At 35.3% G+C, this 14,728-nt stretch overlaps 1 protein-coding gene and 1 pseudogene across 9 annotated transcripts in view; one reads left to right on the plus strand and one right to left on the minus strand.

The window, feature by feature from the left end:
* Positions 1-14,728, plus strand: part of LOC107565387 (mitogen-activated protein kinase 10) — a 45,116-nt gene that overhangs the window by 4,157 nt on the left and 26,231 nt on the right. For all 9 annotated transcript variants that reach the window (XM_016250608.1, XM_016250609.1, XM_016250604.1 and 6 more), the window contains exons 2-4: positions 4,205-4,374; positions 11,949-12,078; positions 13,960-14,018. In XM_016250608.1, the coding sequence (XP_016106094.1) occupies positions 4,253-4,374; positions 11,949-12,078; positions 13,960-14,018 (311 nt within the window). In that variant the 5' untranslated portion in view covers positions 4,205-4,252. The remainder of the gene's footprint in view (positions 1-4,204; positions 4,375-11,948; positions 12,079-13,959; positions 14,019-14,728) is intronic.
* Positions 607-3,278, minus strand: LOC107565389 (gastrula zinc finger protein XlCGF26.1-like; annotated as a pseudogene).

Raw genomic sequence — 14,728 nt, forward strand, 5'->3', positions numbered from 1 at the left:
TACGTAAAGCGATTGAAAGAACGGAAAGGAGGACTAAGAATCTCCAACAACTGGCAGTGCTACATTTGCTATAAGTGCCTGCACTTCAGCATCCGTCCATCTATCGCTGTTCTCCATACTTGAGAAATAAGTTGACACAATGCTTACAGTATGTTTACACGGTGTTTTAAATCATGGCGGGTGAGGGCGTTTTCATACGCGTTTGGCCAATCAATGTCTAGTTACGTCACGATTAGTACCAGTTGTGCTGGTTAGACCCTGCTCCGGAGTAGCAGCTAATTTGGTTCTCGAAAAAGGCAGTCCGGTACTAAAATCGCTCCCAGTTCCGGCGGTGCGAACACGCCCAAAAGTGGGTAGTTCCACAATTAGTTCTGGTACTATGAAAAGGTTCCCGCGGTGCGAAAGGCCCTAATGACTGCCTTGGTAGTTCTAGTGTTAAACGAGGCGTTTTAGGAGGGCGTGGACGAGTCTTAACTTTTATAAAGAATATCTCTTTGGATTTGAGACTTTAGTCTTTGCAACTTCAGGGATCTTATCTATTCACGAACAGGTTGTAACACTCCAAAGAGAAAGGAAAACTTGAAATCGCATCATATGACCCCTTTAACAGAGTATACCAACAGCACACTTGAATAAACTTCTTTTTGTAAGGGGACTCTTTTTAAAGAACACAAACGCGGTTTCACATTTACATGACTTTCCATTTGTAAGTCTAAGTTTGATGTTATTACACTGATCACAACGTAATGGTCTTTCTCCAGAGTGAATGCAACAATGACTGTTGAAATTGAAAAAAAAAGAAATTGGTCCTTTTCCTAAACCTCTCGTCACACTGAGGAAAACAGCAATTTCTCTCCAGAGTGAGTTTGCAAGTGCCGTTTCAGTTCTGTGTGATATGTGAAACTGTTTTCACACTGAAGACACTTGTAAGGCTTCTCTCCAGTGTGAACTCTGATGTGAGTCTTAAGGTTTCCTTTATTTGTGAAGCTCTTTCCGCAATCAGGGCAGGTGTAAGGCTTCTCTCCAGTGTGAAGTCTCATGTGATACTCAAAGTGTCCTTTAACTGTGAAGCTCCTTCCACACTGAGTGCAGGAGAAAGGCTTCTCTCCAGTGTGAACTCTCATGTGATTCTCAAAGTTCACTCTTTGTTTGAAACTCTTTCCACAGTGATGGCACATGAAAAGCTTCACTCCGGCGTGAATTTTTACGTGATTCTCAAGGTGATTCCTGTCTGGGAAACTCGTTCCACACAGATGACAAATAAAACAGTCCTCTCCTGAGTGAATCCTCATGTGATGATTCAGGCTCTCTTTATATCTGAAACTCTTTCCACAGTGATCACAAACAAACGGCTTCTCACCAGTGTGAACTCTCATGTGAATCTTAAGGATTGCTTTGATCTTGTAGCTCTTCCCACACAGTTTGCAGGAGTAAGGCTTCTCTCCAGTGTGAATTTTTATGTGGGCATCGAGTTCTTTTTTCTGCTTAAAACTCTTTGCACACTGAGAGCAGATGAACAACCTCTTGCCGGTGTGATCTTGCATGTGAACTTCAAGATGTCTGTTTAGCGAGAAGCTCTTTCCACACTGAGAGCATATAAATGGCCTCTCCCCGGTGTGGATTCTCGTGTGAATTTTAAGATTTCCCTTTACTGAGAAGCTCTTCCCGCACTGCTGGCAGGGGTAAGGCTTCTCTCCAGTGTGGATTCTCATGTGAATATTAAGACTCTCTTTTCGTGAGAAAGCATTCCCACAAAGTTCGCAGGAGTAAGGTTTCTCTCCAGTGTGAATGCTCATGTGGGCACTAAGAGTTTTTTTCAGTGTAAAACTCTTTCCACACTGAGGGCATATGAACGGCTTCTCTCCACTGTGATTTTTTAGTGGATTTTAAGGCTTTGTTTTCGACTGAAACTCTTTCCACACTGCTGGCAGCTAAAATGACCCTCTTCAGTGTGGACTTCAAGGTTCCTAGTTTCTGTTTTATGAGTCTGTGAGAAACTAAAAGATTTTTCCCCAGTCATTAAGTCATGACTTTTCTCATACTGATTTTTCTCTTCCATTTTATTCAGATCTTGATACTCCTCTTTCAGTGGCATCAGCTCTAGGGTGAACGGAAACAAAAACAAGTCAACACCAGTTTTGTGGTACAAAGACGTGGAAACATTTAGAAAGTAAACCATCAAATCCAACAACACGCATGTTAGATGCTAGACCCAGCAAACAACTGAAACCGTGTAACCTGTGATCTCAGAACCTCTTGTCAATATTGTTCATTCTTGGCTTTCTTTAGGACACTTCCCAAATACTTTCAAGCTGGCAGCTATCAAACCCTTTAGAAAAACCTACAGTAGAGCACTGGTCCCTACACAAATCAAGCGGGAGCAGGCAGAACTGGGAGATCAAATATATACCGCGGGTCCCAGGATTTAAGAATGGAGTCAACATATATATTAACTTCTTCAATTTACATGACAAAAGGCAGACAAAATAGAGCTAAGGGCAAGAAAACTGTAATGGAAAAGGAAAATAATAGTACTCTTACCCTGTTTATTTCAGTATATAAAGTGGGTGAAATGACTAAAATAATTGCAAAATTGCATAAAAGTCTGCAAGACAGTAAATTAGAAAATACCCAGTTTATAAGAAATAAATGGGAAATGGAGGGAAACTTTGAAATCCTAGAAGACGTTTGGAAAAGTATTCTTAAATCACAGTGGAAGACGAGATACTCCTCAATCTCGAGAGAATTTGGTTGAAAAATATCACCAGATTTTTCTTCACCCCTGAGCAAAATAGATACTGAAGCAAAAATGCAATCTGTTGGAGAATGTTTGGCTCAAATGAAGCCTATCATAGCCATATATTCAGATATACAGGCAACAGTTTGTAGAAATTGGTGAACATAGATTTACATACATGAACATAACTTGTAGTGTACCACAAGGATCGGTCTTAGGACCAATACTGTTTATAATCGATATCAATGACATGCAGAGTATTAGATAAACTAAAATGTATTTTATTTGTGGACGGCACAAATATTTTGTTCTGGGGATAATTTACAGAATAATCGCGCCAGAGAAACATGACTGAAGAAAGGCTTTGAGAATGAAAACCAACCTGTTTGTTCCTCAGGATCTTCATGTTTGAAAGCTTCTCCAATCCTCACGTCTTCACTCTCCTCTTTAATAAGCTCCATCTCTATAACAGTGTCTCGAGGATCTCAGCTTCAGCAGGAGTTTCTCTGTGTGTTTGAGATCAGAATAATTAACAGACAGATCTCTGGATGAAGTCTAAACACTCAAAACTAGCACATCTACTTAATAAAAGAACACAGATATAATATTTAGATATGTATTGTTTGCTCTGTATTGATCTGTAGATAATGTTTGACAGCTTACACAGTGTGTGTGTGTGAGTGTGTGCGAGTGAGCGTGTGTGTTGTGATTATAGATGTGTGAGTGAGTGTGTGAGTGAGTTGTGATTACAGATGTGTGTGTGTGTGTGTGAGTTGTGATTACAGATGTGTGTGTGTGTGTGTGTGTGTGTGTGTGTGTGTGTGTGTGTATATATATACTACTTACTACTGTCATAAGATAAATATATATATAATTCAAATGGAAATAAAAACATGTGTGAATAAAATATGAATAAAAACTATAAAAGTGTCTTACTTATAATAAGATAATCTAGTCTAATTTTTATGTTTTATATTCTTAATTCAGGCTTGTAGATATAAAGTCTTTCATCTTCTCAAATTGCATATAGTAATAGAAGCAATTTTTGTCTTCACTCATTTGTGACACCTCATTTCATTTAATTATATTAATTTATTTGCCTAGTGTGTGGTTTGACCTAAATATAAAGCTTCAATATCACGTTGCAATCGTTTATTTATCTACAAACCATTTAAGCAAACTCATCTGTAGGTTTATAGTGTTACTGTACATTACAGCCTGTTATGCCTGTTACAGTTACATCCTGAGCTGATGAAAAGAAGATAAAGAGTTTTATCGATACCTCTTCACACTGTTTATTATATCACTATTGAGGTCACTCGTTTGAAGCTCAAACATATTTTTATGACTTTATGAATGTGCTTTTTTAAAATAATAACCTTACAAGTGCTTATTTCAACTGTCTAAACCCAAGTTCTGTGATGTTCTCTTCTCAGCTCATACATCCATCTTTTTCTCCACATCCAGGGGTTTGGCAAACAAGTTGATGTTTCTTACATTGCCCAGCATTACAACATGAGTAAAAGCAAAGTGGACAACCAGTTCTACAGTGTGGAAGTAGGAGATTCCACCTTCACGGTTCTCAAACGGTACCAAAATCTAAAGCCCATCGGTTCTGGGGCTCAGGGAATAGTGTGGTGAGTACCCATAATGCACCGCTTTGTCTTTTTATTGTGAAATAAGTCCATGTGGCATAATGCTTCTCAAACATCTTCCTGATTGAGGCTTTGAATTTTAAGAGCGATATTTGGGAGTTTCTTGGCAGGTTGAATTGCAGTTCCCAGAAGACAGCAGCTAATTTGGATCCGAGTTGCGCTCGTTGCACTCGTTGCACTCCCCAAAAACCAAACCCTGTGATTTTTATAATGAATTTTGAGTCGCAGACTTTTCGCCTATGGGATTATGGGAAATCTGGATCAAGGTGGCCCTCCCTTTTCCTTTTTCCCTGTCTTTTCCCCCTCCTCCAGTCCTCTTTCTTTGCATCTCAGTTTCAGTGGCAGCGGTATGGTCGTGCGGAGAAGGCAAGGAGGCAGGACTGGACTGTTAATGACGTTGTTGATGTGTTCTGGATGGTTTGCTGGCTGCAGTAATCCTGCCTGCTGGACGGACAACCCTGATCTAATTTAGCTTCCTCTCCTCAGCAGCAGTCACATGATGTAGCATGGCAGCTGTATTAGCCTAACAAACGCCACATCATTCTCCAGAGAGAGAGAGAGAGAGAGAGAGAGAGAGAGAGAGAGAGAGAGAGAGAGGCAGAAGAAGGACAGTTTAAAAAGACTGCAAAGTCACATGTTTTCCACAGGCTTTGATAAAACTGGTGTGGTTAGGTTATATTGCTGCAATATTTAAAAAAAAAAAAAAGTTATAAAAACTTTAAAAGCTTAAAGGCTAGAAATCTAAAAATCAAACTAAACTACACAATTAATGTTTTGCAGTTGATGTATTGTGATTACCAAAACTGCATAGACACTATAAAAGTGTTGATTTGAAATTGTAACAATTATTGGAGTATGTTTTACAAAAAAAATACTATTCCAGTCTTTCAATTTACGTGTTTAATTCAGTGCATTACTTGCTGATGTTTTGTAATAATTTGTGAAATTGACTAGTCTTCTGTGGGAGAAAACGGTTTCTACGCCAAACAAAATCAAACAACAACATCTGAGGTTTAATTTAATTTAATTTAATTTAATTTAATTTAATTTAATTTTATAAAACAACTTATAAAACATACTTTGAATTCAGAAAATAATTATGTATTATCACTGATATTACATTTTATCACTGATATTGATAATGCTTGCAACATTTCTGCAAAAATTTATACCGGCCAAACTTCTGAAATAATGTGCATATATATATATATATATATATATATATATATATATATCTGTGTGTACATTAATGAGGGAAAAAAATTAACTTAAATGATTTTAGCAAATGGCTGCAATATAACAAAGAGTGAAAAATTTAAGGGGGTCTGAATACTTTCCGTACCCACTGTATATATAGATATATAGATATATCACATTAAATAAACAAAACATTGTCATATTATTAAGTATGTAGCTTAGGTTATTACAAGCTTTTCATGACTTAAACCTTTTCACAGCATATTTATTTGCTAGCTGGGTCTGTGGAGTTATTAAATGGATCCATCATATCATTCACAGTCCAGGTTGGAAAGCTACATGCTGAATATTTAGATGACGCAGTGCTGCTTTCCTCCGAGTAATAGTCAGAGCTATGAGCATCTGGCATCGTGCCGCTGCTAAAGGTTTGGCAGCTAATAATTGAGCATACCACACACTCGCACACCAATCTCCTGACTGCGTATGCTGGAAAATCAGATTCTTATCTTGCAGAACTCTCTCCTATATTGGATGTTTGGTAAAAAGATGTGTGCCAAGAAATTAAACATACAAGTAAATACAAATATCTATAAAACAAACAGAATGCCCAAAAACATTACTAGCATCTGTTCTGTATTATATAATCCATTATGCAGTGCAAAGGCAATTTCAAAAGAAGCAAAAGGATGCTGTCAGACTCCCTCGGGATTTCTAGGCCCAAATAGTATAAGAAAGAAGTTTTTTGCTGTGTTTTTGTGTTTCTCTGAAGTCAGCTTTTGTGCTCGCACTACTCACTCTATTCATGTAGAAAGTATATTGTGCACTGTATAAATGCAGTAGGTCAAGACATTTGTCCTATTATTAATAATATCTCCCAATGAAATGCGCTCAGTTTGACCCTCCACTTTTAATCATGGTTTATAACATTTCCTTGGCGCATTAGTTGATTGTACACCCAAAAGACATTTTTACATTAAATAACTCGACACAATGCCCTGAAAAAACATGCAACGTAATGTGGTTGTGACGGTGTAAAATACCACAGTTTTGAACATTTATTGTTGCGTATTGCATGCTTTATTCAGCAAGGATGCATTAAATTGATCAAAAGTGACAGTAAAAACATTTATAATCTTATAAATTTCCACAAAAATAGTTATCAGCACAACACCAACATTGATAATAATAAGAAATGTTTCTTGAGCAGCAAATCAACATAGAATGATTTCTGAAGGATCATGTGACACTGAAGACTGGAGTAATGATGCTGAAAATCCAGCTTTGCACCACATAAAGAAATTACATTTAAAAATGCATTCAAATGGAAAACAGTTATTTCAATTTTATTTTTTTATTTTAATATATATTACAATATTGCTGTTTTACTGTTTCACTTTTACTTGTTGATCAAATTATTGCAGCCTTAGCATAAGAGATTTCTTTCAAAAACAAAAAAAATCTTACCTACCCCAAACTTTAGAACAGTAGTGTACATATTGTATAAAAATATGCATACACAATGCATGAAATGAATATTTACTATATTAGTTCTAATATGCAATGAGCAATACTCTAGTACTAATTTCTGAAAATAGCTTGATGACTATATAAACTCTCATAGCAAAAAAGCACCTTTATTTACATGTCTTGTGTATGACAGGCCACAAAGGCTCTGAGCCAAACTGTTGTGCAGCTGGCAGAGGGGCTGAACACTGTGATGAACTTAGTGTCAAGTTAATTACACTAGGCTGTGATTAATTTCACCAGGCTGTCACCAAACTCCACTACGGCTGTCAGCGACTTTGTCATCTTTTCCACTTCTTCTCCGCATAGAGTTGGGATTGGGGTGTGAGATGTATTGTGCTTTGCTTATAGTACTTGAACATGATTTTTAATGTATTTAATAAAAAAAAAGATGATTGATGATGATGGTGCAAAAAAAGAGTTTTAATCATTTTTTTGTAGTGGAATAAAATTCTGTCAGCAATGTCAGATGTCTTAATCATCCTCAGCAAATAAAGATTTAAAGGGGTCATATGATGTTGCTAAAAAGAACATTATTTTGTGAATTTGGTGTAATGAAATGTGTTTATGCGGTTTAAGGTTAAAAAAACACATTATTTTCCACACACTGTACATTATTGTTTCTCCTCTATGCCCCGCCTTTCTGAAACGCGTCGATTTTTATCTTCTTTATGCACCAAGAGCTTGTAACACTCCAAAGAGAAAGGAAAAATTGAAATTGCATCATATGACTCCTTTAAAGGAGTAGTTCACCCAAAATTAACATTTGCTGAAAATTCACTCTCCCTCAGGCCATCCAAGATGTAGATGAGTTTGTTTCTTCATTGGAACAGATTTGGAGAAATTTAGCATTACATCACCTGCCCACCAATGGATCCTCTGCAGTGAATGGGTGCCGTCAGAATGAGAGTCCAAACAACCGATAAAAACCATCACAATAATCCACAAGTAATCCACACCACTCCAGTCCATCAGTTATCGTCTTATGAAGTGAAAAACTGCGGGTTTGTAAGAAACAAACCTGTTACTCTGACAGCACCCATTCACTGCAGTGGATCCATTGGTGAGCAAGTGAAGTATAGTTAAGTTTCTCCCAATTTGATAATTTGTAGCAAATTTAATTTTCTGGTTGAACTATTCCTATATAGTCCACCCAAAAAAAAAAAATTGCTGAAAATGTACTAACCATTATATTGTTCCAAACTTGTATGAGTTTCCATCTTCTGTGGAACACAAAAGAAGATTGAAGAATGTTGGTAACCAAACAGTTTTGGTTCTCATTGCATTTTGTTTGAAAATACAATGGAAGTCAATGGAATCCAAAACTTTGGTTTGGTTACCAGCATTCCTCAAAATATCTTCTTTTGTGTTCCACAATATTCGTGTTTGTGTTTTCATTTTTGGGTGAGCTATACGTTTAAATGTATCGTGTAGCTTTGGAAGACAAGTCATTTGGACTTAAGTGGCTTTTGTGACCATTTTTGGAGCTTATCATTACGAATAATTTACCAGTTATCATTTCCGTTAGATGGAAAAGAAGTTTTGACACAGTTTTTTGTATTTCTTAGAAGAAAGACTAATACTTTTAGATATATGCAAAAGAGAAAATGATCACATAATATTTTTAGGCAAGCAATTCCTTAGCTATATCCTATTTGTGATATGGTGTCTCTGGTTATATGTCAGGTCTATTCATACAAACTGTGTTTTTATTCTGTAGCGTGAAATGTGGTGTTCAAGTAGTTAAAATGGTGTCTGGTTTGTGACAGCTGCCTGTAGGCAGGGCTCTTGAAGAGCAATGCTGCAATGCATTAACCACCTAGAGAGACAGCCGTGACATCATCTTTGACACAAATGGATATCTACGGTCGCCATTAGCCAAAAAATCTCTCAAACTGCCGTTACCATGGACACATCACTTCTCGGTTCCAAAAACGTGCTTTAGAAACGTTCCTGCTGCAGCTGAGAGAATATCTTGATGGCTTAAAATCACATGGTTTACTTTCTAGTGGACTGAAGTACTGTATAATTCAGCTGCACTTGGTGTAAAAACAATTTCCACTCAGAAATTGCTAGTAAATTTAACAATTGATTTTAAGAAACAGCAAGTAACATTGAATTAATGATGAAATTCTAAATTAGAAAGACTAAATCAGTGTTTTCTTCTGAAATGTATGATGCCAGCATTCTTTGAAAATAAAATTTTTACTGTGTGGTTTATTTGCAATTTCTTTTGTAATGGCACTTTGGTTTAGTGTATACTGTAGGTTTTCTTTCACTGTGTGTGGCTCGTCTGTAGGGTTTTTCCTCACCCCTCTTAGAAAGACTGTTTTGGTGTACCTCACCCCCTTCTGCTTTGACCATCTGCTGTACAACCAACTCTACAGCTCTGACTGTCCGCTCAAATAATCCATAGGTAAATCAAAGATCCATATGGACCTTGGAAATCTTGATTTCAGACTATTATATAGAGGTCCAGTGTGGAGGTTTTAAAAAAGGTTGCATTGAAAACAGACAAGTGCCCAAGTACTCACGTTTTATTCACCCAGAAGGCTTTTTAATAGGTTTTTATTGGGGATTAAAAGAGTGAAGGTCAGTTTTGACTGTAGAACATGGCACAATTTCAACTTTTCAGTTTTCAGTTCCTGTCTGTGGCTCCAAGGGGTGCTACAGGAGGAATTCATTTTTCAATCATTACATTTCCTGGACCTGTGTGAGTCATGTTTTTATTAACAATGGCACTTCAACCTTTACCGGCGCATGTCAACATGGTTAAAGAGCAGACTTTTTCAGTGCAGCCTTGTGGGTTGAAGCATTCAGTCGTAAACCTCAGCAGCTTTCAGAACACAAAGGCTTCTGGTAGCACTTCTTGTACCTGGTCCAGTCGTAAAAATATAGTGCTTTTAACCAACGGCTCTACTGCTGCATTAACCAGGTTTTCTTACTGCCACGCTGAGGGGAATATATTCAATGTGTGTGTGTGTTTGTGTATGTGTCTGTATTAATATATAATTTTCTTTATATTTTCTTATATAATTCTTATCTCTTCTATATTTTTTATTATATATATATATATATATATATATGTGTGTGTGTGTGTGTGTGTGATATTTATTATTATCATATTAATATATTATTATGTATGTAGTAATAATAAATAATTAATTAAATAAATAATTGTAATATATAAATATAATTATGTGTATATATATATATATATATATATATATATGATTATTACATTTTGTTGCTGATAGTTTTAATCATTTACATTAAATAAGCATTCAAATAATCATTCAAACACATTTATACTTCACACAAAAATTTTGACACATTCCTGTCATGCTACTACACAAAACCCAGGTGGCCGGAACTTTATGCCTGTTTGGCATTAATTTCCCATAATCTTCAAAGTAAAACACAGGAAACAACTGAGATGGGCATCACCAACTGTGATTCAATAATGCTTTGTTGTGGTTAATTTATTATAAAAATGTATTTATTGCCTCCATTTGGCCTCCATGTATGCTTGTTGATTGAAGAAACAATTTTATTTGTGAAATTTAATTGTGAATCATTAATTTTTCTGGGCTTAACTCCTTAAATACAACTTATTAGAGAACACTAATGTGTTATATCACAATGAGCCATTGGCTACCTTGTTTTCTGCAATGCTTTGGGATTGAAGCCACACACACACACACACACACACTGAGTGCCTTGGCCCTCTCTAATCCTGTATTTTCCCGTGGAGAGCTGCGGCTCTTGCATAGTTAATGAGCACGGTTTTCCTGGGTGGTGAGGGAAAGCAGAGCGAAAGAGAAGGAGAGAGAGTGACTCCAGGTTTAACCCTTTTCTCATATTGCTATTAGAGAGTCATACTCTGCTTCTTTCCACCAACTGATCAGCGAAGGTTTTCCTGAAGTCAACAACATTACTCGATTTCTCTCTCTCATTCTGTCCCTGTTGTGATTGATACACATTTGTCTTTTTTACAGTACATGCAAGATGTACACAAAATGTCCTGGGGCTCATTGCTTGTTTACTTGGATGTTATATATTTATAGATGTATTTACTGTATAAAATATTTGTAAAAAAATATTTAAATGTGAAAACATTATTAACTCACATGAACAGAATGTTCAATATACTGTATACTGTTCAATATAATCAATATATTTATAATATATATTTGCATACTGAAGTGTGATTGGTCTTCTTTCTCACATATATTTGCATACTGAATTAGGATTGACTTTTTCTTTCTTACATCTACACTGTATTAAACACTGTGTACACTGTGTTTTCGAAGCTGTAAATAAGTTTATTTCAGTATGTTGGACAAACAAATTCAGTCTTCCTACTTCGAAATGTTTTATTTAATTCAACATTTAATCCAATTTGTTACTTGCCATTATTTTTTTAATTAATTGTGAAAGTTGCTAGCAATTTCTGAGTGAAAATAGTTTCAGCATCATTTTTTTCTCAGTGTATTAAACCATCTATAAACATTTGTAAAATCAAAATGTAAAAGCTAAAATTACCCCCAAATTTTAACATTATTTATTTATTGCAAACAATAATATTTCTTTGCGAAAATGCAAATCTAGTTTATTGTATGACCTTCATAATTTTAGATAATCAAATTGTAATGAGCTGCAAAAAAAACAAAAACACTTTGTGTCCTTAAAATTGTTTTTTGGCCAATGGTTATGCTGTCATGTGTTGAATTCCACTCTGAATGTGGATTAAACATTTAAATGATTTTCATTCTCCTCACTAACTCTTTGTTTTCCCACAAATTAATATTACTTTCTTTCTCTCTCTCTGGCAGTGCTGGATATGATGCCGTCCTGGACAGAAATGTGGCCATTAAGAAACTCAGCAGACCTTTTCAGAACCAGACTCACGCCAAGAGAGCATACAGGGAGCTGGTGCTTATGAAATGTGTCAATCACAAAAACGTGAGTGTCAGATCACAATATCTCTCCCCTGTTGTCCAATTTGATGGCAAATGCTGCTAATAACTGTGAGACTTCTGTTTATATGGCTGCCATATTGAACATTATTGTATATATCTTGCACGGCACACAAACCTTAGACCGAGTGGGAGAGGGATCGGTAGCATTAGATGATGAATGACAAAATAAGAGAGAAAGGGAGTAATATTGTTAAAAGACAGAGAGGAAACACTTTTTTGGCAACTGAAGAGTTCACAATGCTGCTGCCAGATCTCCTGTCCTCCTCCTCTCTCTCTCTCTCTGAGACTGGGGTTATAAAGGACAGCTAGGACGTGACAGAAATACAAAATCATCCTCACCTCTTATCGACTGTTGACAGTCCTTTTATGGATCTTCCAGCCTCTTTTCGAGGAAAATAACATGGGCAAAGTTTACCCTCACATTCAAAATGAGTAGTTAAAGGAATAGTTCATAGATAAATTATGTTTCGGTCATTATTTAGTCATCTAGGTGTCATCCGATACCTGTGTACTGATATCCTTTTATAGTTTTTGTTAATATTTTAAATTAGATTTTATTTTTATATTTTCAGTTTTTATTATAAATTTAGTTAAAGTTTTAGTTTTGTTGTGTGTTTTTGTCATTTTTCTTAGTTTAAAAAAAAAATCATGTCTATTTTTAAAATTGTATTTATTAGTTTTAGCTTATTTAGTTTGTTATTTTAGAACTACAAAAAAAGTACATAGCTGAAATATGTTTTTTAATATGTTTTTTTTTATTATTTCAGTTAACGTTTTATTCCAAGTAACAAAAGTTTATGATTTAAGTTTAGTTAACTAAATAATAATACTGAAATAAAAATAAATACTTGTTTATATATTTTATATATGAAGAGTTCATTTGCAAAAACCGATAACCGATAACTGATTTCAGAAATCACGTTTTTTTTATTGCGCATTCGAAGTAATATCAATCAAACTGCAGTTGGGTTGTTTTGATTAAGTAATAATAACTTAAACAAATACAGGTAATTTACCAAATTAAAGTTCATTGAAAGTTTTTTTTTTTTTACATATTAAAAGTTTGTTTTATAGCAAAAGCAGACAACTCCAACAGTAGTTTTTTGGCAAAAGCAGATAACTCCACATTTCATGTTTTAGAGTTTAAAAAACACTTGTTTAATCTTTGTAATCTCCTCAGATGACAATGTAGATGCCTGACAAACGTTATTGTTGTTGTGATCATAAACTGTATGGATGTGATTACACGCAATACACAGAGCTTTTCCCTCACCATTGTAACGTGCTGCTTCTGCAAGGTTCCGTGAAAACGTTTCAGCTTTTATTTTCCTTTTTCGCCCTGAAGAAGATATCACAGGTTCATCAAGTTCGTCGAAATTATCCATCCTCGATCACTTTTAGTCAGCTTTGACAAAACTCCTCTCAGCTAGCACATCTTTTCAAAGTGAAAGTAGCCTTGTCACCTGACCTGAATACAGCGTGCTGATTCGCTAAAATTGACTTATCGGTTTCTGTTCAAAAACAACAAGAGCACTTGTCGGCTTCTGCAGTAAAACGTGAACTCGCGATGCCTTGAAAGTGGACAAAACCGGCTTTTTTGACAAAGGTGTTTAAGGTTCAGATTGCGCTATATGTGGAGAATAATGCACGGCAATCAGCTCATTTTATTTAAAGTGGCGTTTATCGGTTTTTGGAAATGAACTCTTCATATGTATTCATATACTTTTTAAGTTAAAAAATGTTATACAACAACTCAAGAAAATGTACTTTTTTTGCTGAACTATTCCTTTAATAATTAATCCAACAGAGCATTATAGTATAACTTCATGACTTACTAAAGTTCTTCTCTTCATGTCTCCTCCAGATCATCAGCTTATTAAATGTCTTCACACCACAGAAGTCTTTAGAGGATTTTCAAGATGTGTAAGTAACGTTTGGAGATTTTCCAGACATGAAGTAATTTGATTATATCATATAAAACATCTGAATGTAAACTGATTGCAGCTAATGTTAAAAACAAAACAATCATAGGTCTGGCTCTGAAATCTGACTGGATAAGCCACTTTGAATCCAAATGTATGCTTTAAGCACACCTGTCACTCTATATATGTATATATGACCCAGGACCACAAATCCAGTCATAAGTGTAAATTTTCCAAAATTGAGATTTATAAATAATCTGAAAGCTGAATAAATAATAAGCTTTCCATTGATGTATGGTTTGTTAGGATAGGGCAATATTTGGCTGAGATACAACTATTTGAAAATCTGGAATCTGATGGTGCAAAAAAATCTAAATATTGAGAAAATCACCTTTAAAGTTGTCCAGATTAAGTTCTTAGCAATGCATATTACTAATCAAAATTAAGTTTTGATATATTTACGGTAGGAAATTCACAAAAAATCTTCATGGAACATGATCTTATCTTAATACCATTCCTAATTATTTTTGGCATAAAAGAAAAATCGATAATTTTGACTCATACAATGTATTTTTTGCTATTGCTAAAAATATCCCCCAGCGACTTAAGACTGGTTTTGTGCTCCAGGGTCACATGTGTCAAACCAACCTAAGGAAAGAAATATATTATCAGAAAGAGAAGGGGACATTTATTGCTGAAAGTTCTTGCATA

Source organism: Sinocyclocheilus grahami, unplaced genomic scaffold (assembly GCF_001515645.1).
Source record: "Sinocyclocheilus grahami isolate Dianchi unplaced genomic scaffold, SAMN03320097.WGS_v1.1 scaffold999.1, whole genome shotgun sequence".
NCBI lineage: Eukaryota > Metazoa > Chordata > Actinopteri > Cypriniformes > Cyprinidae > Sinocyclocheilus > Sinocyclocheilus grahami.